Source organism: Ursus maritimus, unplaced genomic scaffold (assembly GCF_017311325.1).
Source record: "Ursus maritimus isolate PB19 unplaced genomic scaffold, ASM1731132v1 scaffold_24, whole genome shotgun sequence".
NCBI lineage: Eukaryota > Metazoa > Chordata > Mammalia > Carnivora > Ursidae > Ursus > Ursus maritimus.
Genome location: NW_024424897.1, coordinates 44,073,717 through 44,095,656, shown reverse-complemented (window position 1 = coordinate 44,095,656; position 21,940 = coordinate 44,073,717). Strand labels below are relative to the sequence as shown.

General features: G+C 51.8%; 1 protein-coding gene across 4 annotated transcripts in view; it reads left to right on the top strand.

Annotated features, from left to right (window-relative positions):
• SLC43A2 (solute carrier family 43 member 2) overlaps positions 1 to 21,940 on the top strand; it is a 38,401-nt gene that overhangs the window by 14,494 nt on the left and 1,967 nt on the right. For all 4 annotated transcript variants that reach the window (XM_040641130.1, XM_040641132.1, XM_040641129.1 and 1 more), the window contains 8 exons: positions 10,842 to 10,934; positions 12,362 to 12,495; positions 12,581 to 12,783; positions 13,158 to 13,304; positions 16,202 to 16,340; positions 17,709 to 17,838; positions 20,315 to 20,388; positions 21,759 to 21,882. In XM_040641130.1, the coding sequence (XP_040497064.1) occupies positions 10,842 to 10,934; positions 12,362 to 12,495; positions 12,581 to 12,783; positions 13,158 to 13,304; positions 16,202 to 16,340; positions 17,709 to 17,838; positions 20,315 to 20,388; positions 21,759 to 21,882 (1,044 nt within the window). The remainder of the gene's footprint in view (positions 1 to 10,841; positions 10,935 to 12,361; positions 12,496 to 12,580; positions 12,784 to 13,157; positions 13,305 to 16,201; positions 16,341 to 17,708; positions 17,839 to 20,314; positions 20,389 to 21,758; positions 21,883 to 21,940) is intronic.

The following is a 21,940-nucleotide window of genomic DNA, read 5'->3' as shown; positions in this document are numbered from 1 at the left end:
TTTTAAAAAACGTTTCTTTAATTGTTTGTGAAACCGAGCATCTTTCCACCTCCTTCCTGCGGGCATTTCTATTCTATGCATTGTTTCTTCGTGTGGTATGTCTGGTTTTCTACAGGGTTATCTTTTTTTAAGTGTTTTGTAAGAGCTCTTTCATATATATTAAAAAAAAATCAGCTCTCTGAGTGAGTAAGGGATCTTACCCCAGGGTCTTTAGGCCTCTGGGGGATCATGAATAAGCTTAAGGGAGGCTGCACTTCCCTCGAGGTTGTATGCAAGCAGATGGTGCTGTGTGAAGGTGCATTTTTCTGCGGGAGGGTCTGTTGCTTTCACCAGCCTCTGATAGGTCTGTGTGAAGGTCAAAAGCACTGCAGCAGGAGCACTCCCAGTAGCTCCTCGCTGTCCCACTGGGAGTCAAAGGTACACAGGACACACAGTGACCAGGCAAGAAAACCATATGATTGTTAACCTTAAGAGTTCGGTTAGCAGAGATCTGTTTAAGGGAGGCTGGTGCCTTGTCTCCTAAGCTGGTCTCCATTCTTGGGTCTAGAGCAGGGGTTAGTAAGCTGCTGCCCCCAGGCCAAATCCAGACCACTGGTAGGTGTGGGACAGCCCGACTGGGTGGAGAGACTGGCGGTGAAAGAATTCACCCAAGGCAGAAGAAAGGAGATAGAAGTTTATCGAATACACCACAAGGGAGCAGCGGGCAGGACAGCGAGGGAGAGACTCTGCCAGGAGGCAGTGCGGGGGGCTGTACTTAAGGTGGGGAGTGAGGAGGTTGGGGACGTGTGGGATTTTCCTTTTTTGGTACCTGTGCCCGGTTCTGAGTCGCCCGTGGGTCAGCTAGGGCCTGCGGCTATTTCGAGATGGGTCGGCTGATGGGTCTGTCTGCACTCAGCCCGGGGGTCACAGCGGCCCTTCCACCCCACTCAGCTTCCAGTGCTCATGCCTGCTGCCTAAAAGCAGTCTCTACAGTGGCGGGGGAGTGCGGGTTGTAAACAAAGTTTTGTTTTTTGTGTTTTTCAAAGATTTTATCCATTTATTTGAGAGAGAAAGCAGGAGAGCGCGGGAGAGCGTGAGAGAGAGAGAGAGAGAGAGAGAGAGAGAAAGCTCGCACGCACACAGAAGCAAGGGGGAGGGGCAGAGGGAGAAGCAGAAGCAGGGAGCCTGATGTGGGGCTCAATCCCAGGACCCTGAGATCATGACCCGAGCCAAAGGCAGACGCTCAACCAACTGACCCACTCAGGCGCCCCGGTAAACAGTTTTATGGGAACGTAGCTCTGCCTACTGTTTACTATGTTTGTGGCTGCCTTTGTGCTGTCGGGCGGAGTGAGGTAGCTGTACAGACTAGGTGGCCTGCAAAACCTACAATGTCTGTTATCCGACACTTTACAGCCTTTAGTCTAGAGGCGCCAACATGCTGCTCAATTACTATTCGCTGCCAGAAGGCAGGGGCTGACACCCACTCCCTCACCCCCTGTCCTGCTGACCCCCTTCTCTGTCCGTGGGCCAGCTCCCTAAGCACTTTCTAAGTATTTCCCCCTCCACCACTGCCCCTGGCCTGAGGGATCGCAGTGGCCGTTCTCCTGTCCAGCGTGTTCTCAGATGAGGGCTCTCGTGGCTCTCCTTTCCAGAATAGACCCCAAAAGGGGAATGAGAAGCAGGTCAGTGAGGACAGAGCTGGAGCTCTTGGGCAATGTTTTAGGGCTGGCTGGGGCTTCTGCTGAGCAGAGCTGAATCTCATTCTGACACAGCCCAGGCCTTTAAAAAGCAGAACTGTCAGGATCGGCTCCCAAAGACGCCGAGCTAGCAGCACAATGGCACTTTCTGTTTGTGTCTCCCACCCATGTTCTAGTCTGGGGGACAAAGGAGTCTTCAGGGTCGCCTTTAGGAGCTTCCTAAATCAAATCTCTTTCAACTTCTTTGGGGCCTTGGATAATCACTCTGTGATAACCTGGGAATCTGGGGGAATGTGTTGCCATGGAAACCTTAATTTGGGGACTTTCTGAGTTCTAAGGTTTGTGTTGCATGGGCTGTGGTATGAATAAAAGTGACCAGGCACCATGAGCTGTCACCCCATTGGTGGAGAGGGGGCTCCAGGTTGGCAAAATGCCTTTTCCCCACAGACTGGGGCGAGATGGCCAATAGAGCCTCAGAGGTCTGTACTCGTGGGTGATCCTTGCCCCTAGAGTAGAGGCTCAGGGGGGCAAGATGGGATCCCATGCCAGGTGGGCTGCCTGACACCCAAGTGGCTTTCCCAGGTCCCTGCAGCAGAGGCTCCGAGCCGGGCCATGAGAGCCTCAGAGGAGGAGGGTGACCGGTCACTCCATAGGAACAGAGGACTCCCTGAGGTGCAGAGCCTCAGCCTCCCTGCTGGACATCTGGACAGCACACTTTGGTCTGTTTGCCCAATGTCTAACGTTTGTACAACCCCTTAACTCGCTTCATTGGCTGGAGTGCAAACACCGGCCGACGGCCGAGGCGGCGTCTTTGGGCCGCCACCCTGCGATCCGGGGTCTGGGGTTGCTTAGAGATGGGAGCAGATGCAGCCAACATTGTGGACGTATCTTTTCCACTTCATTACTCTGCACCCCCCCATCCGTGTGGGCGGGACAGGGAGTTCTGAGCTGGAAACCTCCTGGAGAACTGGTTGCAAAATGTTGTCCGGGTCCTTAATGAAAAATTTCTCTGTGGACTTTTCCTATTTGACTCATTGAAGTCTGAATTTAAATCTGAGGAAGAAATGATCCCATGGGAGTTGGAGCCAGAGTTTGAGGAAAACAAAATAAATAGCCTTCTTCAACTACTGAGAGGAAGTGAAGAAAAAGAATTGGGGTACAGCAAGGAAGCACATGCCCGCTGGTGGGGGGATGGGAACATGGCGTTTCTGCTCGGCTGACCCATTTCTACAGCCAGGAGAAAATCCCCCACAGCACCCCAGCCAGCCCTCTGGGAGCCTAGGTGCCAGGTGAGCACAATTCCCAATGCCTGGAGCCAGTTCTTTTGGCTTCTGTCCTGTGCCTTAGGAACCCTAAACAGCCAGCTGATCTGTTGACCTGGGAAGAATTCGCCCATCAGAAGGTTCTGGCTTGTGAGTTTACTTCACCATGTGACACGTCCAGGGGTGAACAGAAAATGTAGTGGAGGCATCAGCAGGGCTGGTCCTGGCTGGGAAGGCAAATGAGGTAGTTTCGGGAGTGGAGTCCCTCCTCCCCACCCCCCCAGCAGTGAAGCGGAAAGGTGACCACAAGGACCTTTTCCTGGCAATGTATGCTTGGAGCTGCCCGGTTGTTTGGGGTTAGGAAATAGCCCAGCTTTGCTGAGTCTGCTTGTCCAGACTGGTACCTGGATCCTGGCCTATACAGGTTGTACAGAGCTCTGGGTGTGTACACCAGCCACCTTTGGACAAGGCTGACCTCTGGAAGGGGCCTTGTGGCTTTTCCCTGAGGGCCAGGGTGTGCCCCTAGCTGGTGGGCTTGGGAGTCCATGGATTTGCAAAGTCAGTGCCAGTGGCGACACAGCGGCCCTTCTGTCCCTGCTTGCCAGCCAAGGCCTGTCTTGGGGGTCCCTGAGTAGAGAGGCATCTTAGAGAGGGTCCTCCAAGGAGGTTGGCCTTTTGTCACCATCCTGGAGCCCAGGACTCTGGGTCCTCTTGTCCAGGAGCCCTGTTCCATGGCCGGGACTCTGGGGGGTGGGGGCGGTGCTCCCTGCAGCTGCTGTTTTCCCTTCTGGGAAGGTCACACAGCCAGGGCCTGTTTACAGGGCCGCCAAGGGGCTGAGAATGAGTCACCACTGTATCCCCGAGCAAGCAAGGCCGGCTTGGAGGCCGGGTTCTGCCCTGCAAGCCTATTCCAGCCCCGGCTCTTGCAGAGGTAACAGAAGTGGCTATGGGAGTCACCCGGAGCCTGGGAAGGGGGCCTGTGTTCCCCACCTGCGAGTGCAGTCGTGATCCAGAATCAGGAAGCCGCCCCCGCTGAGTGTTTCCCCTGTCATCTGTCATTGTAGCCCTGGCTCTGGGTTCCTACTTGGCCGCAGAGCTGGTTCTTCCCCCTCCACCTAGCCCTTGAGGCCCACGCTGGGGCACTCTGCTCAGTGCTCAGCCATCATTCCCATCACCCGGGCTTCACAGTAGCCACTCTGAGCAGATGAGGTCATTTGGAGGCAGAAGGAGGGAGAGGTTGGGAGGGAGGAGGAGACAGATGTGAGGATGAAATAGGAGAAAGTCCATACCAAATGCGAGTCCACTTGAAGGTGCAGCCCTGGACCGTAGGGAGGTCAAGGGGAAGGAAGGGGGCAGATAGGTCCAAAGGAGCATCAGAAGGATGTAGAAAACCTCTAGTGGGAGAGCAGAGCTTAATAACGTACAAACAGAAGGTGAGAGGTGAGGGTAATTGCCTTGGGGACCAAACTGAGGTTTCCAAGAGGCAGAGTAGTCCAGTGGCAATGCACAGAAACCTGACCCGCTTTGAATCCCACATTTGACCCTGACCAGTTTGGGGGAGTCCCTTGATGTTTTTAATCCTCAAGTGTTTTGGTGTTTTTTTTTTTAAGATTATTTATTTATTTATTTATTTGACAGAGATAGAGACAGCCAGTGAGAGAGGGAACATAAGCAGGGGGAGTGGGAGAGGAAGAAGCAGGCTTCCCAGCGGAGGAGCCCGACATGGGGCTCGATCCCAGAATGCCGGGATCACGCCCTGAGCCGAAGGCAGACGCTTAACGACTCCGCCACCCAGGCGTCCCTTAATCCTTTTCTACCCAGTAAGTGAGGGTAAAAAGTTACACCTACCTCATAAGATTGTTCTGAGGGTTTTTAAGATAATACCTGTAGTAGGCATTAAACATAGTTGCTATTGTAATGGCAGTGCTATTATTATTATATTTTATACTAATATAATTATGCTGTGTTATTATATATTATTATTTAATAATAAGGAAAATTCTCTAATCAAGCTGCTCCTGGGCACAGTAAATGGAGGAGACCTCCTGGCAGGCATGGCAGCTTTCAGAGGAAGGGAAGGAAGCAGCTTAAAGGATAAAACACAATTAGTATTAACATTTAAAAAATAATGAATGTCCTTGGGGAAATCCTCTCTTCTGTGCTTGCTATTCTCTTGTGACCACACACTGAGTATTGCTGGGATGTTTATACTTTGGGTTCCATTGGTCAGGGTCACCCCTGATGTTCTTTTCAGAGAGATTCATCTGACATAAATGCTAAGTAGACCCTAAAAGCTGACACACACTTTGACTACCTATTTAAATACTTGTGTTGGCCAAAAAAACACACCGTGAACTAAGAAGAAGTTAAAGGACAAACTAGGAAACCAAAACATACCTGCAGTGCATGGACACACTGTGACTCTTTAATATATAAAGAGCCTATATAAAATCAATATGAAAAGATTAACATCCTCATAGGAAATAAGGACAAATGAGGAATATAAGTGACTGATATTTTTAAGATTTTTATTTATTTATTTGTCGGAGAGAGAGAGAGAGAGAGAGCACAAGCAGGGGGAGTGGCAAGCAGAGGGAGAAGCAGACTCCCCGCTGAGCAAGGAGCCGGATGCAGGACTCGATCCCAGGACCCCAGGATCACAACCCAAGCTGAAGGCAGACACCTAATCAACTGAGCCACCCAGGCGTCTGTAAATGACTGATTTTAAGAATTGTAGAAAATGTTCAAAGTCATTAGTAATTAATAAATGTAAATTTTTTCAATTTTTTTAATCATGGAAAAAGTTATATATACATGGTATTAGAATAGTATAATAATCTCCATGTACCCATCTTGCAACTCCAACAGTTACCAACTCATAACCAGCCTTGCTTTGTTACTGTCTCCATCCACCATCCAGACTATTTTGAAGCCAATATCAATCATTGATTCACTTCATCTGTATACACAAAGAAATGGATTTTAAAACAAGGATGTTGGGCACTTGGGTGGCTCAGTCGGTTAAGCATCTGCCTTCAGCTCAGGTCATGATCCCAGGGTCCTGGGATTGAGTCCCGCATCAAGATCCCTCCTCAGCAGGGTGTCTGCTTCTCCTTCTCCCTCTGCCCCCTGCTCATGATGTCTCTCTCTCTCTCTCTCTCACGTGCTCTCTCTCTCTCAAATAAATAAAATCTAAAAAAATAAAAATAAATAAATAAAACAAGAATGTTGGTAAAGTGGCAAATATTAAAAATAATGATAACACTCAATGCTGGAGTGGATACAGTGAAATAGACACTCTACTATGCCAATTGCTATAAGTTTTCTGAAAGGCAATTTGGCATGGAATATCACAAAAACTTAAAAATGTGTATCCCTTTTGTCTATTGATTCTACTTTTGGGGATTTACCTTAAGGGAATAATAGCCGTGTGCACATCTTTAAGAATGTTAATTAAAAAGGACCTGAGTTCCAACATCAGAGAAATGGTTGCATAAATTATAGACCATCCAGATAAGGAAATACCAGGCAGTCATTACAAAGTATGTTGAAGGTGACTATAAGTTAGAAAACATTTATAGGGGTGCCTGGCTGGCTCAGTTAGTGGAACATGAGACTCTTGAGCTCAGGGTCATGAGTTTGAGCCCCATGTTGGGTGTAGAGAGTACTTAAAAATAAAAAATAAAAGATGATAAAAACAGAGGCACCTGGGTGGCTCAGTCGGTTGAGCAGCCAATTCTTAATTTTGGCTCAGGTCATGATCTCAGGGCTGTGGATTGAGCCCCACATGGGACTCTGAGGTCAGCGCAGTCTGCTTGTCCCTCTCCCTCTGCTCCTTCCCCCACTAGCGCTCACGTGCTCTCTCTCTCTCAAATAAATAAATACAATCTTTAAAAAATAAAAATAAGGGCGCCTGGGTGGCTCATTTGGTTAAGCAACTACCTTCTGCTCAGGTCGTGACTGGAGTCCCAGGATCAAATTCCTCATCGGGCTCCCTGCTCAGCAGGGAGTCTGCTTCTCCCTCTGACCCTCCCTCCTCTGGTGCTCTCTCTCTCTCATTCTGTGTCTCAAATAAGTAAATAAAATCTTAAAAAAATAAAATAAAAAATTAAAATTAAAAATCAAATAATGTTTTTAAAGAAAGAAAAAAGAAAACATTTGTGATATATCAAGTAAAAGGGATACAATTTGTAAAACAATATGTAGCATATGATCCCAGTTTTATTTAAAAGTTATAGGTATTTATAGAAAATTGATTAAAGGGAAATATATCAAAATAGTAATATGACTGTATCAGGGTGATTTTTATTTTATTCTTTCTTTATGTACACTTTGTTTCAGATGTTTTACAATGGACATAAATTGCTTTTCTAATTAGGAAAAATAATCCTAATTTAAAATATAAGATGTAGGTATCGGCCAGAAGGCTGTGTAGTAGTATGGTTTGACCTGACGCTCTACCCCCCTAGGAATCGCCCTGCTGACCAAAATAACATGTTGGGGAGAATTTTCTTGGTGTTGCTAAGAGTGTTATATATAGGCAGGGAGAGGCTGAGCAGCAAGGAGGACAGCTGAAAGGCTCCTGTCTTTGTCTAGGTATGAAGGCAAGGGCCTCATCCATGGGCAGATGGGAAGTCAGTGTCCTTTCCCAGCTACCTGTTCTTCCCTGTCCTGGATCTAGTTCTGAGAAGACTCCAGGAGATCAAGCCAGGGTTGTATGCTAGCCCCAGGTCCATTGTTGTGTTGGCCTCTGTCCTAGGTTATGGTTAAGGCAAACTTGAGCTTAAGGAGGTAGAAGGAAAAGGGCTAGCTAGCAAGCTGTCTGCTTTTTTAGAGTATTCGCAGCCTTGTTGAAAAGTTGGAGACACTCCTTGTGCACAAAGGTGACTGCAGCAACAAGAGTGTTCTGCTGGTTTGATTTTGCACCAGGTAGCCTTTCCTATACCAGGCACTTGGCTTCTATCTGCTCTTCTGTTTGGGTTCCAAGCCCATTTGATCCCTTTCTTCCTTCATTTCTCCTGGCTGGAGTGGCGTCGCCGATTGGAATGGTTCTCTCCTTCCATATAAGCAGAGCAAATCTTTGGATTCTCGCTGCGGTGGATATGACCCCAGGAATGACTCCCCTACAAGGCGGCCTTGCTGGGTCAGCCAGCACAGAGCAGCCTGAATATGTGAACTCAGGAACCGAGGCAGTCCTCTGAACCACAGCATACCTGAGAAGCAGGTGTGCAGAGTAAGATTGGCACCTTTACGGTTCACCTAGGTGTTCCCCGGACACACAGGAGTTTGTCACATTTCCTCTGTTTCCTTCTGGGGGGAATTTCTCTATGCTCTTTCTCCCCCTTAGACCCTGTCTGAGAAGCCTGAGTGAACAGAGGGTCCACTCTATATGAGGGGTGGAAGAAGAGCTCTTTTTGTGCTAGGAATTTTGGGGGAAGCCTGGATGGCCACCCTGGCCCCATGCCATAGAATGGTTTATTGGCTATATACTATAGGTTTATTCATGTTCCCCTTTAATCCCAGGTTGCCAAAACATCTTAAGTATCTTACTCATGAATGTTTTAACAGTGATATTGAGACAATTGACATGCCATACAATTCACCTAAAATATACAATTCAGTGGTTTTTAGTATATTCAGAATTGTGCAGTCATCACCATAATCAATTATATCGCCCAAACAGAAACTCTGTATCCGTTAGCATTTCCTCCCTGTTTACTCCCGGCATCCTCTGCCGCAGCCCTGGGCAACCACTAATCTACTCTCTGTCTCTATGGATTTGCCCATTCTAGACATTTCATATAAATGGAACCACACAATATGTGGTCTTTTGTGACTTGTTTCTTTCACCTGTCATGTTTTCCAGGTTCATCCATGTTGCGGTATGTATCAGTGCTTTGTTGTTTTTGTGGCTGAATACGATTCCATTGTATAGATAGACCACATTTTGTTTACCCATTCATCCACCGATGGGCATTGGGGTTGTCTGCACTTCTTTGATATCGTGGAGAATGCTGCCATAAACATTCACATACAAGTTTTTGTGAGTCCGTATGTTTTCATTTCTCTTGGGTATAAACCTAGGAGTGAAATTTCTAAGTCATATGGTAACTCTGTGTTTAACTATTTGAGGAAAGGCCAGACTGTTACCCAAAGTGGCCATATACCATCTTACAATCCCACCAGCAGCAGATGAGGGCTCTGATTCCTGTGCAATCTCATCAGTGTTAGTATCTGATTTTTTTATTATAGCCACCCAAGGGGGTATGAAGTGATATCTCATTGTGGTTTCAGTTTGCATTTCCCTATGATTAATGATATCGAGTATATTTTGGCCATTTGTGTATCTTCTTTGGAGAAATGTCTGTTCACATCTTTTGCCCATTAAAAAAAAATAGGTTATCTTTTCATTATTGAGTTGTGGGAGTTCTTTATCTATAGACATAGTATATAGACACATGTCCCATATCACATGTATGATTTGCAAAAATTTTCTCTCTTTTGTGTGCTGTCTTTTCACTTTCTTGGTGGTGTCCCTTGAAGCACAAAAGCATTTCATTCTGGCGATGTCCCTTCCTCATTTTTAACTGTGGGCAAAACAGGCAGAAATGATGAAAGGCAGGAGTAGCCAAGTTCATACTGCCTCCATTCAGCAACAATGGATGGGCTTGCGAGCAGCAGTGCTCCATGATTAAGAACACCCCAGTATGCTTACAGGCAAATGGGAGAGCATAGATGAAGTCCGTATGAACAGCAGGTTGGCACTGCTATGCAGAGTGATCCTCGATGCCCAGGACGCTGTGGGCATGGAATAGGAGAGCTTCCCAGCCTGGCAGCGCAGTCTCTCTGGAGGCTGGCAAGAGAGTTACAAACTGGCTGTTCAGGAGGAGGTATTTGCCCTGCATCTGTTTGAATCCGTGATACCTTGTCACATTTACCATGCCTGGGTTTGTGTGGAGTCACGGTGTGTGGGGGGGTTAGCTTTGAAGTTGTGTCACATAGGCCCTCAATGAGCTGATGTGAGGTGTGAGGGGGACCTTGCTGGGAAGAGAGGCTGAGTCTTTCTTGCCATCAGTCTTCTCTGGCCCATCACCTGGAGAGGGAGAGCCCTCCTTGCACTTAGAAATTCAGAAGCAGGAATCCCAGGCTAGCTCCCCTGTCAGCCCTGAGGGAACTGTAGTGTTCTGATTGGCACCTTCCAGAAGCCTGCTGTCTTAGAACCGAAAGCAGCTTTTGCTGACATCTGGTCCTTCTGGGACGCTGATATTTTTATTTATACAGTGACACTCTCGTCCCCAAATAGATTCTTAACAGGCTTGCTCCCTTTGAGGGATGCCTGAGGCTCCCAGCTTTGCTCCCTGGCATCTTAGTGTAAACCCTGCAAAGACAGGAAGGTCCCTGGCTTGCGCCTGAGCAAAGTTGGAGGGACACTCATCTGCCAGGAAGTCCAACATCTCTGTCTTCACATCCGGAGTCTGAGTTCTTTTTTTTTTTTTTTTTTAAAGATTTTATTTATTTATTTGACAGAGACAGAGACAGCCAGCGAGAGAGGGAACACAAGCAGGGGGAGTGGGAGAGGAAGAAGCAGGCTCATAGCAGAGGAGCCTGATGTGGGGCTCGATCCCAGAACGCTGGGATCACGCCCTGAGCCGAAGGCAGACGCTTAACCGCTGTGCCACCCAGGCGCCCCCGGAGTCTGAGTTCTGCATTAATCCGGCCTCCCTTATCAAGCTCGGTCCCAAAGGAAAAACTTCAATGAGCCGTAATTACCGCCCCCCAGGGACCCAGGGAGGAATGCAGATAAGAAATGGTGCCTGAGGATACCCTGATTCCCTCCCCCACTACCCCCCACCGGACTGCTGCCCACTCTCTCAGCGGGTCCCCCTTGCTTCTTGTCTTTCAGCTACCCAACATGTTTGGCGACCTTCGGTCCACGTTTATTGCCTTGATGATTGGATCGTATGCTTCCTCAGCAGTCACCTTCCCGGGAATCAAGGTGAGGGTTTGGCCGGCCTCAACCCTGCAGCGCTGGTGTCTGGGCAGAGGCCCCTCCCAGGGCTCCTTCAACCTCTGAAGAGCGAAGTCTTTGTGGGAGCCGGGGTTGGCCCCTCCCCACCGCCCACACCTGGGAGGATGCACCTGGGCACCCCGGGAGTCGGAAAAGAAAACCACTGGCCATGGGGGAGGGGAAATTCAGGCGTATGGTACAGGGTATTACCGCAGGCTGCCTTCGCATTTCTGCCATTTCTGCGCCGGGGTCGGGGTTGAGAAAAGGGATGGCTCAGTTAGTTTGTCACTGGTCACCTCCCCCCCGCCCCCGGTCTGTTGTTGCTGGGCTGTGACTCCCCATTGGCCAGAGCGTGGCTCTCGCTAAGTTGGTTCAGCTGTTTCCCTCCCAGGCAGGATTCTGAGCCCGTGGAAGTCACGCAGGGTCAGGAGGAAGCAAACACCTCACAGTCCATCAGCTCCCAGTTCCCATTCCAAATGCTGTTGCTGCTGCCAGGCTTCAGAAGCAGCTTCTGCCACCTCTGGCCTCAACACACGGCGAATCCCCTTTCCTGCGGTATATGGCAGGGAGGCCACAGATGAGGAGAAGGAGTCATAGGTGTGGGCTGGCCACCAGGCAATCTTGGTGCTTGGAAGGTGTGGGGCCAGCCATCCTGTGGCCTTCTAGGGGTTCTCATGCTTCTGGAGTGTGGCGAAGCCTACAAGTTCCTCCTCCACCTCTTGCTGTCTCACTACGGCTCCCCTTCCCCACCCCGGGGGGGGGGCTGGGCAGCTGTCTGCCAGGACAGGGGGACTCGTGTTGGAAATACATGGTGGCAGTAACAGCTAACATGCTCATGCCCAGTAGGCTTCCCACCTGCCAGGCCCTGTACTGAGCACTGAGGAGCCCACCTGCTCACCCCCACCACAGCACCATGTGCACGCCAGCGTTACGCTCATTTCAGAGGAGCAAATGGAGACATCCATCCGTTCATTCCTTGAGTATTTTTTGGCACCTACCATGTGCACTCTTCAAGGCATGTCAGTGGACGAGGCTAGCGGGTTCCTGTTCTCAGGGAGCTAGGCTAATAGTAAGGGACAGGGAAGGTAATCAAGAAGTCAGTAATCTCAGCCAGGGCTCTTCCCTGGGAACTAGTGATGTGACAGTGATGGGGGCAGTCAGGGAGAGCCTCTCCAAGGAGGTGACATTTGGCCCAAGTTGGAGGCACAGGGGGTTAATGATGTGCCAGGGCAAGCTGGGATTATTGGAATGCAGGGTGTCTGATGACCAGACGCCCGGGCTGGCAGGGCCGTGCCTCCTCACGCAGCTCAGCAGAGAAGAGAACAGGGCTGCCAAATGCCCCCTGCCTGCCTGCCTTGGCTTCCCTCTGCTAACTCTGCCCCTTGGCCCTGCGCCGACCCCGTTGTGCCTGTCAGGTCATCTACGACTTTGGTGTCTCCTTCGTCATCATCCTCGTGGTCTGGGCCAGCTGCTCCGGATTGGTTTTCCTCAACTGCTTCTTTAACTGGCCCCTGGAGCCATTCCCAGGGCCGGAGGACATGGACTACTCGTAAGTGGACGCGGTGTCTGCCCCTCCCCCCCACCCTGGCCAGGGTCCCCAGCGACACCGAGGGACACTCTCCTGTGGCCTCCAGGGTGAAGATCAAGTTCAGCTGGCTGGGCTTTGACCACAAGATCACAGGGAAGCAGTTCTACAAGCAGGTGACCACGGTGGGGCGCCGCCTCAGCGTGGGCAGCTCCATGAGGAGCGCCAAGGAGCAGGCGGCGCTGCAGGAGGGCCATAAGCTGTGCCTGTCCACCATTGACCTGGAGGTGAAGTGCAAGCCGGACGCTGCAGGTACCCACCTCCCGACCCTCGCCTTCGACGCCCAAACCCACACCTCAGCGACGGGGAGGAGGCAGCCAGCCCCACCTGGAAGCCCCAGCCCCCTTCACGGGGGCCCGCGGCAACCGAGGGCTCTGTGCGTGCGGCCCCACGCGATTGCCGCTTCGTCCCCGGAGGGCAGGCGGCACCCCGCAGCCTGGTTTACAGACGAGCCCACTGAGGCCCGGGAGGGGTAAGGCGCTCACCCAGCTCCCCTCACGCCCCTGGGCGACCCGGCCCAGCACCCGCACGTTTACCCTCCCCCAGGCCTGCCCGTGCGGCCCGCCCACCCCCGGGCCCCGGGTGCGGCCTGTTGTCCTGAGCACCGCGCTGTCCCCCCCCCGCAGCGGCGCCGTCCTTCGTGCACAGCGTGTTCAGCCCCATCCTGCTGCTCAGCCTGGTCACCATGTGCATCACGCAGCTGCGGCTCATCTTCTACATGGGCGCCATGAACAACATCCTCAAGTTCCTGGTCAGCGGCGACCAGGACGTAGGTAGGTGGCCCCCGGGCCTCGGGGCGCACCCCACAAGAGGGCACCCCGCGAGCGGGGGTCACTCCTGCCCCACTGCCGGGAAGCCCCGGCTGCTCTCTCCTGTCGCCATGACAGTGTCCTGGTTTGGGCGGGAAGGCGGAGGGACTGCAGGGATGACTGTGTTCAGGGTGTGGGGCCTGCGTTTTCCATTGCCCCAGGGGGACCGTTGATTTGCGCGTGTTTGTCAATGAAAACATGGGGCAGAACGGAGTGCTCCACCTGAGAGCCTGGTGAAAGACGGGCAGGCGACCCGAAGCCAAGCGTCTCCCTGCCCCGGGAGCCCGCAGGCCCGGCGCGTGGCGCGGCTGTGTGCTGAGGGGCAGGGACGGCTACACAGCTGGATGCTTTGGGGCGATCTGAGGCTCTGCGATCTGCACCCTGAACCGGGAGGGCGAGGCGAGGCAGAGGCTTTCTTGTGTGTGTGATCTAGTTGAGGCTTGTTGAGTTCGGTAAACAGAGCTGATAAGGCACAGGCCACTTTTCTAAAACAGCGCGAGGTCTGCAGCTGATTAGAGGTTTTGATTCTACAAAGAAAGTCAGTACTTCCTCAGGGCCCAAGCTGAGTCAGCTTTAGTCATCCCTAAGCGGGACAAACACAGCCGGTAAATCCTTTTTATTGGCAACCCCATGGGTGTGCAACTGTTTGTTGGTTTAATTGTTTTTCCCTAGGGGAAGTTACACTAGGCATCGCAAGCAGTCAAATTCAGTTTTTTAAAAAGATTTTATTTATTTGAGAGAGTGAGAGAGAGAGCACGAGAAGGGGGAGAGTCAGAGGGAGAAGCAGACTCCCTGCTGAGCCAGGAGCCCGATGCCCGGACTCGATCTTGGGACTCCAGGATCACAACCTGAGCTGAAGGCAGTCGCTTAGCCAACTCAGCTACCCAGGAGCCACAAATACAGGGGGTTTTGTTGTTGTTGTTTTTTGTTGTTTATTTATTTGAGAGAGAGAGAGTGAGAGCTGGGAGACAGAGGGAGGGGGAGAAGCAGGCTCCCCGCTGAGCAGGGAGCCCAATGTGGGGCTTGATCCCAGGACTCTGGGATCATGACCTGAGCCAAAGGCAGACTCTTAACCGAGTGAGCCACTCAAGTGCCCCCCCAAATACAGTTAAAGGGGATGAAAATTTGAGCTTTAACAAAAGGGAAAGATGACAAAGGGACCCAGACAGCACTGGTTCCACTGTGAAAATGAGCGTCCCGTGCAAAGCAAAGTGGAGAAGTGCACGCTATCATGTGCCCTTGCAAAATTTCGTAATGAACACTGACACAGTAAAGGCCCTAAGAGAGCCCTATAGGAAAAAATCACCTCTTTAGCTTTGTTTTGTCCAATGATGTTTCCCCAAATTTCTACCACAGGAACATTTTTATTGTGTAACACTCATTAAAGTCCGTGGACTGTACTTTGGGGAAAGCTGATCTATCATGTCTAAACACCCTCTATTGTAAACTCAGGCCGGGAGACATGAAGCCCTTGGAGTGTGGCTCTTGGGAGGCAGATCTCCCTGCTGCTGATCCATGAACTCTTACTCCAGTTCTCTAAGAGATCTTTTGCTGCGAAGAGGAATTTTTCCCAACTGTTTCCCACATTCAGAAAGTGAATTAAAAAAAAAAAAAAAGTCAATTTCGAGAAGTAGGGAAAGTTGGGCCAGGAAATTCAGTCTGCAGCTGATGGGGCATTGGTTTTCCCCATTCTGCTCCTGTGAGCTGTTGCCCCCCACACCCACCAGCCAGCTGTTCCCAGAGGGACTGCTTCAGGACCAGGGAGCTGGTGGAATGAAGGGTCTCTGAGGGAGACCCCTGGTGTCCGGTGTGCGGCTGGGGTCAGGGCCCATGCTCTACCTCTCCCTCCTTCCCTCGGAGAGCTGTAGGAGGTAACCGACAGAGCAGTGTTCCTTAGCGGCCGGGTTTGCTGAGTCTTCTGCACCCACACCACTTCCCCATCCTCGTGCTCGGTAGGCACCGCAGGCCTGATTCACCAGCCGCCTGTGACGAGGTCCCGGCTTCATGTGACTGAGGCCTCAGCAGACAGGAAGCGCTCAGCAGATGCCCGTGCTGGGCCTTACCCGCCTCTGTTCCCAGAAGCCTGGCTCAAGCTTGGCGTCCCCCCGGCCCTCTGAGAGTCAGATCTTAGGGGGAAATGGCGTATGTGCTGGGCCCAGAGCTAGCCTGCTTCCACCCGCCCCCATATCCCTATAACAACCTTTGAGATTTCTGCTGCTAACCTCTTCTTTCTGCTTTTTTACTTTTGCTTTCTTGATGCAGTGATGGCCACCGGTAAGCAGGGGGATTGTCAGAGAACATTGCAACATCCCCTCCAGCCAGTCCCTGTTTTACCAAGAAACATCCCTCTTGGCCAAAACTGTGGTTGGGGGAAGGGGCAGTCAACTCAGCTTCTATTTGCCTGAAAAAATCCCCGTCATAATTTTAAGGCTCTTTGAAGATTTTAAGGCTCTTACATCAGAGCCCCTATGAGCGATGCCTTCCCGGTATATTTCTAGAAGCAGAAAACTAACAGCTAGTCACACACGAAGCCTCAGTCCCAGGCATCAGTAATTTGTGGTTCCCAAGTCGTAGACACTTCCTGGAGCTTCTTGGGGGGGGGTCATTGTGACATACTGGATTTCAGGAGCCATTTCTTGGAACTAAGCAGAAGATGCGGAGAAGAGAATGGGGTGCCTGCCCCTTGCTCCAGCTTTGATTTCAGAGTTTCAAGTCTCTAGGCTCCCCTCAAGGCCCACGGTGACCAAGGGGGTGGTCGGTGGAAGACCCCAGAAGAGTCTGTGAGGTCTCAGACTCCCGCGCAGCCCCCGCCCCAGGCTTCTGCTAGGGCCCCCCATGACACAGCGCGTTTTCCTCCCCAGTCGGCCTCTACACGTCCATCTTCGGTGTGCTCCAGCTGCTGTGCCTGCTGACAGCTCCTGTCATTGGCTACATCATGGACTGGAGGCTGAAGGAGTGTGAAGATGCCTCGGAGGAGCCTGAGGAGAAAGATGCCAGCCAGTGCGTAGACAGGGCCTGTGCCCCGGCTCCTGGCCCCCAGAGTCCCATGTGAGGCAGGGACGGGTGGGTGGTTTAGGTTTTGAAGTTGGCGGGAGAGGCAAGAGCGGGTCGTGCCCAAAGCTACTCATAAGGGCTTTAAGACACATTCTGTCTTGGCTGAGCACACATTTAAGTGTGTCACTTCATTATGAAGATTCTTTGGTACTCGAAAGTTAGGCCGTCACTGGGCTGGATGAAAGAAGGGGAGAAAGCAGAGGTCTGTGTGCAGGCACTGGGAGGCCATCGTTCTGCCGTTAGGACTGCACTCAGGTGAGCAGCACCGCAGGTGAGCGATGTAGGAGCGGCCTGCCTGCGAGGTTCGCTGCCCTCGGGGGGAGTAGGAAGTGGCTATTCCCGAGGTATGTGTTGCTAGATCTGTTCATGATTGTCAGGATTCAGCAAGGTGCTGGAGCCCCGCTTCTGTAAGGGTTGGGCTCCAAGATCAGAGGATGAGTTAAATGCCGTCTTCCATGACTCCACCTTAATATAATAAGCAACGATTTATTGCTGTCGGCCCTGTGCCAGCACTTAACACATGGCATCTCAGTTAAGCCTCACAACACTCGAAGAGGCGTGTACTAATGTTATACCCATTTTACAAATGCGGGAACGGAAGTTAGGAGTTTGAGTAGCTTGCCTGAGGTCACCTAGCAGGGAAGCGGTGGGCCTGGGACTCCCCGTATGTCTGCAGCACTTGGCATTCATCCTTGGAAGTTGTACAGTTTCCATGGGGTATCTGTGTGGGCAGTGGGACTGGAATCCGTAATGGCAAATTCACAAGGAAATAATTACAGAGAATGCTCTGTTATCTGGGTCAGGTTCTAGAGCCAAGAGATTGTTCGTGCCCATTCCGGTTCCATCTGCTTCGTATTTGTTTCTCCTTCACCCCCTCCTGCCCCCAAAGGGGAAATCCACTCCCTCCCTTATTTGACTTATTATCTGACTTATCATTAGCTCCCTGCAAGATTTGGGTGAAGTTGGAGCCAGTTCATTCAGATGAAATGAGGCTTTGCCACATCCTGACCTGGCCACGCTCCGCTCTTTGCCTCCCCATCATTTGTGCTCAGTCTTCACTGAGCAATGCAGCGTGTTGATAGCCATCTTCTCATATCCGACCTCTCCACTGAGGTTCACACTCGCGCTCAGTCAGGAGTGTGCAGTGGGAGCGTCCCTGGTGCTGGTCTAGCCCTGACAGCCCCTGAGACATGCTTGCGTTAGTCGCGGAGTCTTGTGTTGTCTACAAGCTGTGACTCTTGAGGCCTGACTTCCTGGGAGAGCCCATCCTTCTTCCTGGAGCCCCCAGCTCCAGTGTGTGCCCTGTCTCCACAGAGGCGAGAAGAAGAAGAGGCGAGACCGGCAGATCCAGAAAGTCACCAATGCCATGCGGGCCTTCGCCTTCACAAACCTGCTGCTTGTGGGCTTTGGGGTGACCTGCCTCATTCCCAACCTGCCTCTACAGGTGGGTATCGGGAGAAGGAGAGGCCAGGTGGGGTATGGGACAATGAGATACATGATGTGTCATAGAAGCCATCCACAAAGACAGGGGTGACTTTTCATTCGTTTAATCCAACCAAGCAGTCAGCCAGCCCACTGTTATTTACCAGGGGTTTCTTACCTGCCAGGCTCCGTCCTTGATGCTGGGAGTGAGCTCTAAATGAAACTGTGATTGCCTTTCACAGAAGACTCTTCTCTAGGAAGGCATGTCATTCTTCGTGGCCGAACACCACTGTCGTGCCATTTCCTGCAGCTATATGGTGGAGTTGTATGGCTGCTTGTTTTGCATTTGTCCATAGAGGTCTGGCCGATCTATGGCCTTGGTGGGACCATCTGCTTCTCTGGTACCAGAGTGCCTACAGGGTATCTGTGTTGTAGAGAGTGGGAAAGATGGTGATGATCACTTGGCATCAGGGTTCAAAAGCTTAATTCCTTTACCCAAGATTTCTGATGCTCTTGAAACCTGACTTTTGTCAGAGATTGGGAGCAAAGTAGATTTTGTCACCTGCCCAGCTCTAGCCTTAGGTCCATGAAAGTGTTCTAGTACCAATCCCCAAGGAAATGGATACTCAAAAACTCATCATTTCTTAATTATTTTACTATGTTTTACTCTTATCTGTGCTCTGGAGGCTTTTACTTCTCACATAGTATTGGTGGGAGTACTGCATGATGGCGTGTCACCGTGAATCTCTGTCCAACTTCGCAGTCAGTGATTTCATGCTGGTTGAAATCAGCCGCGGCGGAAGCATTTACACCATGGAAATTGGCAAACACTGAGTAAAGGCTCCTCCTGCTTCCACCAAGAATCAGTTGTTCCATACGTATCAACGCAGCACTAGATAGGAGGTCGTTTTTCTTTTTTAATGTATTTATTTGACAGAGAGACAGCCAGCGGGAGAGGGAACACAAGCAGGGGGAGTGGGAGAGGAAGAAGCAGGCTCCCAGCAGAGCAGGGAGCCCGATGTGGGGCTCCATCCCAGGACCCTGGGATCACGCCCTGGGCCAAAGGCAGACGCTTAACGACTGAGCCACCCAGGTGCCCCTAAAGAGGAGGTCATTAATCACAACTTGATCTCCTGCCTTTGCTGATCTGAGGCTTGTGCCCAGAGGTCTCTGTGTCATAGAAGCCATCTTCTGTGCCTGGTCACCCTATAGGCAGATAGTTTTCCTTCTCTCCTTCTCATGAACTTTGAAGGGTCATGAGCGACGGTGTTGCTTCCATATGGGTTAGCCCAAGTCCAGATAGTATCTTGGGCCAGGTTCAGAAGGAAAGTGAGAGTCTCTCCTTTTTTACAAGTGGTCCTGTGTTGAGGTCCACCGAGCACCCAGGTGCGCCCCACTCATGGTACTGTCACATAGGTGTGCCGGCCCTGTGTGTGCAGACCAGAGTAAACCACAGGCGGCCTGTGAGGGCGTCCTTGCATCCCTGGTGCCCTCCCAGCTTCCTGGTGGCTGCCCTCTCTACAAGACTGCCAGATCCTTGTCTGGACTGCCTTGTCCGACCGAGGGGCAGTGCTCAGGATGGACAGTCATCTGCTTTTTGTTGTATTTAGTTCTTGTTGGAAGAGAAGTTCTGAGGAGGCAGTAAGACATTTGAAGTGGAAAGGGGGAGGCTGCCCAAGTATGCGCGTGCACAGTCGGGCGCTGCCGTCTCTCCGCACGGCAGAGAGCAGCCCCTGCCCCCTCCACCGCCCACATTCCTGAGAACAGGTCCTGGCTGCTAAGCAGGATGGCAGCGCTGTGTGCAAAGGGCAAACAAAGGGTCCTAGTGGCAAGATGGCCGGCTCTCGTGCTTCTCAGGAATCATTTACAAGTGCTTCTTAGAGCTTGCTCAGCCTGCCGGCAGTGGCCTTTTGGAGAAGCTGAGCTTTCCGAGGGAGGGGGGAAGGAAAACTATCTGCCTATAGGGTGACCAGGCACAGAGACCTGTGGGCACAAGCCTCAGATCAGCAAAGGTAGGAGATCAAGTTGTGGTGAATGACCTCCTACTTCGTGCTGATTCTTGGTGGAAGCAGGAGGAGCCTTTACTCAGTGTTTGCCAATTTCCATGGTGTAAATGCTTCCGCCGCGGCTGATTTCAACCAGCATGAAATCACTGATTGCGAAGTTGGACAGAGATTCACGGTGACACGCCATCATACAGTACTCCCACCAATACTATGTGAGAAGTAAAAGCCTCCAGAGCACAGATAAGAGTAAAACATAGTAAAATAATTAAGAAATGATGAGTTTTGAGAATCTGTTAACTTTTTTTAATATAATTGTAAGTTTACAAATTTAATTTTTAGTCATAACTGTCTTTAATAGTCCACAAAATTCCTGAAAATTCAGGAATGGGCCCTGGAGATCTGGTGCAAGCCCACACCAGGGTTGCCAGTGCTCCCGTTGCTCAGGACCCCAGGAACTCTGAGGACCCTCACACTCTGCTCTCCCTCTGTCAGATCCTCTCCTTTATCCTGCACACGATTGTGCGAGGCTTCATCCACTCTGCCGTCGGGGGCCTGTACGCTGCCGTGTAAGTGCCGGTGCTGTGGGTGGCCTGGCGCCGATGGTGAGGGGATGGCCTGGGGGAGGTTTGTGGTGGGAATGAGGTCCCAAAGGGGGCCAGCCGGCCACCTGGGCTCATCTTGTGTCAGGGGACGGGCACCAGGATTTCTGTCAGCTGTGTCAAGGGACGGTCACACCTGGCGGGAGATGGGTCAGCGGGCAGACCGTTGGGTGCCCACAAGCCTTGGCATTGAACACGAAGTCAGTTCCCCAGCCAGGGTCAGTGCTCCTGTGGAGCTCATTCTTGCCTCAGGGCTGCCACTGAGCCGCGTCCTGGGACTGCCCCTGGCTGCTCATAGGAAGGGCCGAGGTGGGCTCTGGCTGCCCAGAGCTGAGTGTTGATGTTCCAGTGACCCTCAGCAGGGGCAGTGATAATGGGTAACTGAGCCCACAGTGTGTCAGACTGTTCTCGACCTGAGTCGGAAAGGGCCTGGTTCTGCCCACAGCCTTCTCAGGCCTTGGCTGAAATGAAACCTGCCTCCTTTTCCAAGAGGCCACACGTGCAGAAGGAAGCACCATGGCTGTTCTTTCCCCTTGGGCTGGGGCTTGGCTCAAAAATGAAACTCGGGGAGTTAGCGCCTGGCTGGCTCAGTCCGTAGAGCATGCAGCTCTTGATCTCAGGGTTGAATCTGAGCCCCACATTGGGTGCAGAGATTACTTAAAAATAAAATCTTAGAAAAAAAGTAGAACTCAAACACCCATCTGCTGTGTGTCTCTGACCAAAGATCAGTTCATTCCTCTCCGGGAGCCCCTTCCCACCTCTGGGGCCGCAAAGCCTAACATTCGCTGAGATTTTGCCAGAATTCTGTCCCGCTTCCAGCAGCATCCCACGGGGGTCATTCCAGGTCTGCGTGTCGTCCCCCGCTCCACCCAGTGCCAGGAGGAAGTTGCTGCCGCCCTGGCAGAGTCTGAGAGTCCACCAAGAGTGTGATGCCGAGTTTCCGTGATTACACAATGCTCCTCTGGAGGAGGGCGTAGCCGAGCCAGGGCCGGCCTGCAACCTGCTCCCTGGGCCCGTTTCCCAAGCTGCAGTCTCCTGCCAGCACCAGTTTCCACTCAGCTCGTCCATACACCTGTGGACCTGGGGCACACCTGGGTTGCATTGGGTTCTCCAGAATCTGGGGTCTCACACTGGTCTGAGAGAAATTCCCAGTCCCAGAGCTGCTTACCAGAAATGAATCCAAGGCAGGCAGCTCACCGTTCTCTCGGGTTGCTCCTGGCTCTGCTCTCGCACCCGATGTGCAGCCTGGAGGCACCTGGGGCCAGGCTGAGGCCGAGGAGCATTTGGAAAGCCTGAGAGTGGCACCCGTGGTGACAGGTCCCCTACTGTCCCGGCAGGTACCCCTCCACCCAGTTTGGCAGCCTCACAGGACTGCAGTCGCTGGTCAGTGCACTCTTCGCTCTCCTGCAGCAGCCCCTGTTTCTCGCCATGATGGGTCCCCTCCAAGGAGACCCTCTCTGGGTAAGAAGGGTCTGGGGCAGTGGGCTATGGGCATCTGCCCCGCTCCGCGGACTCAGAT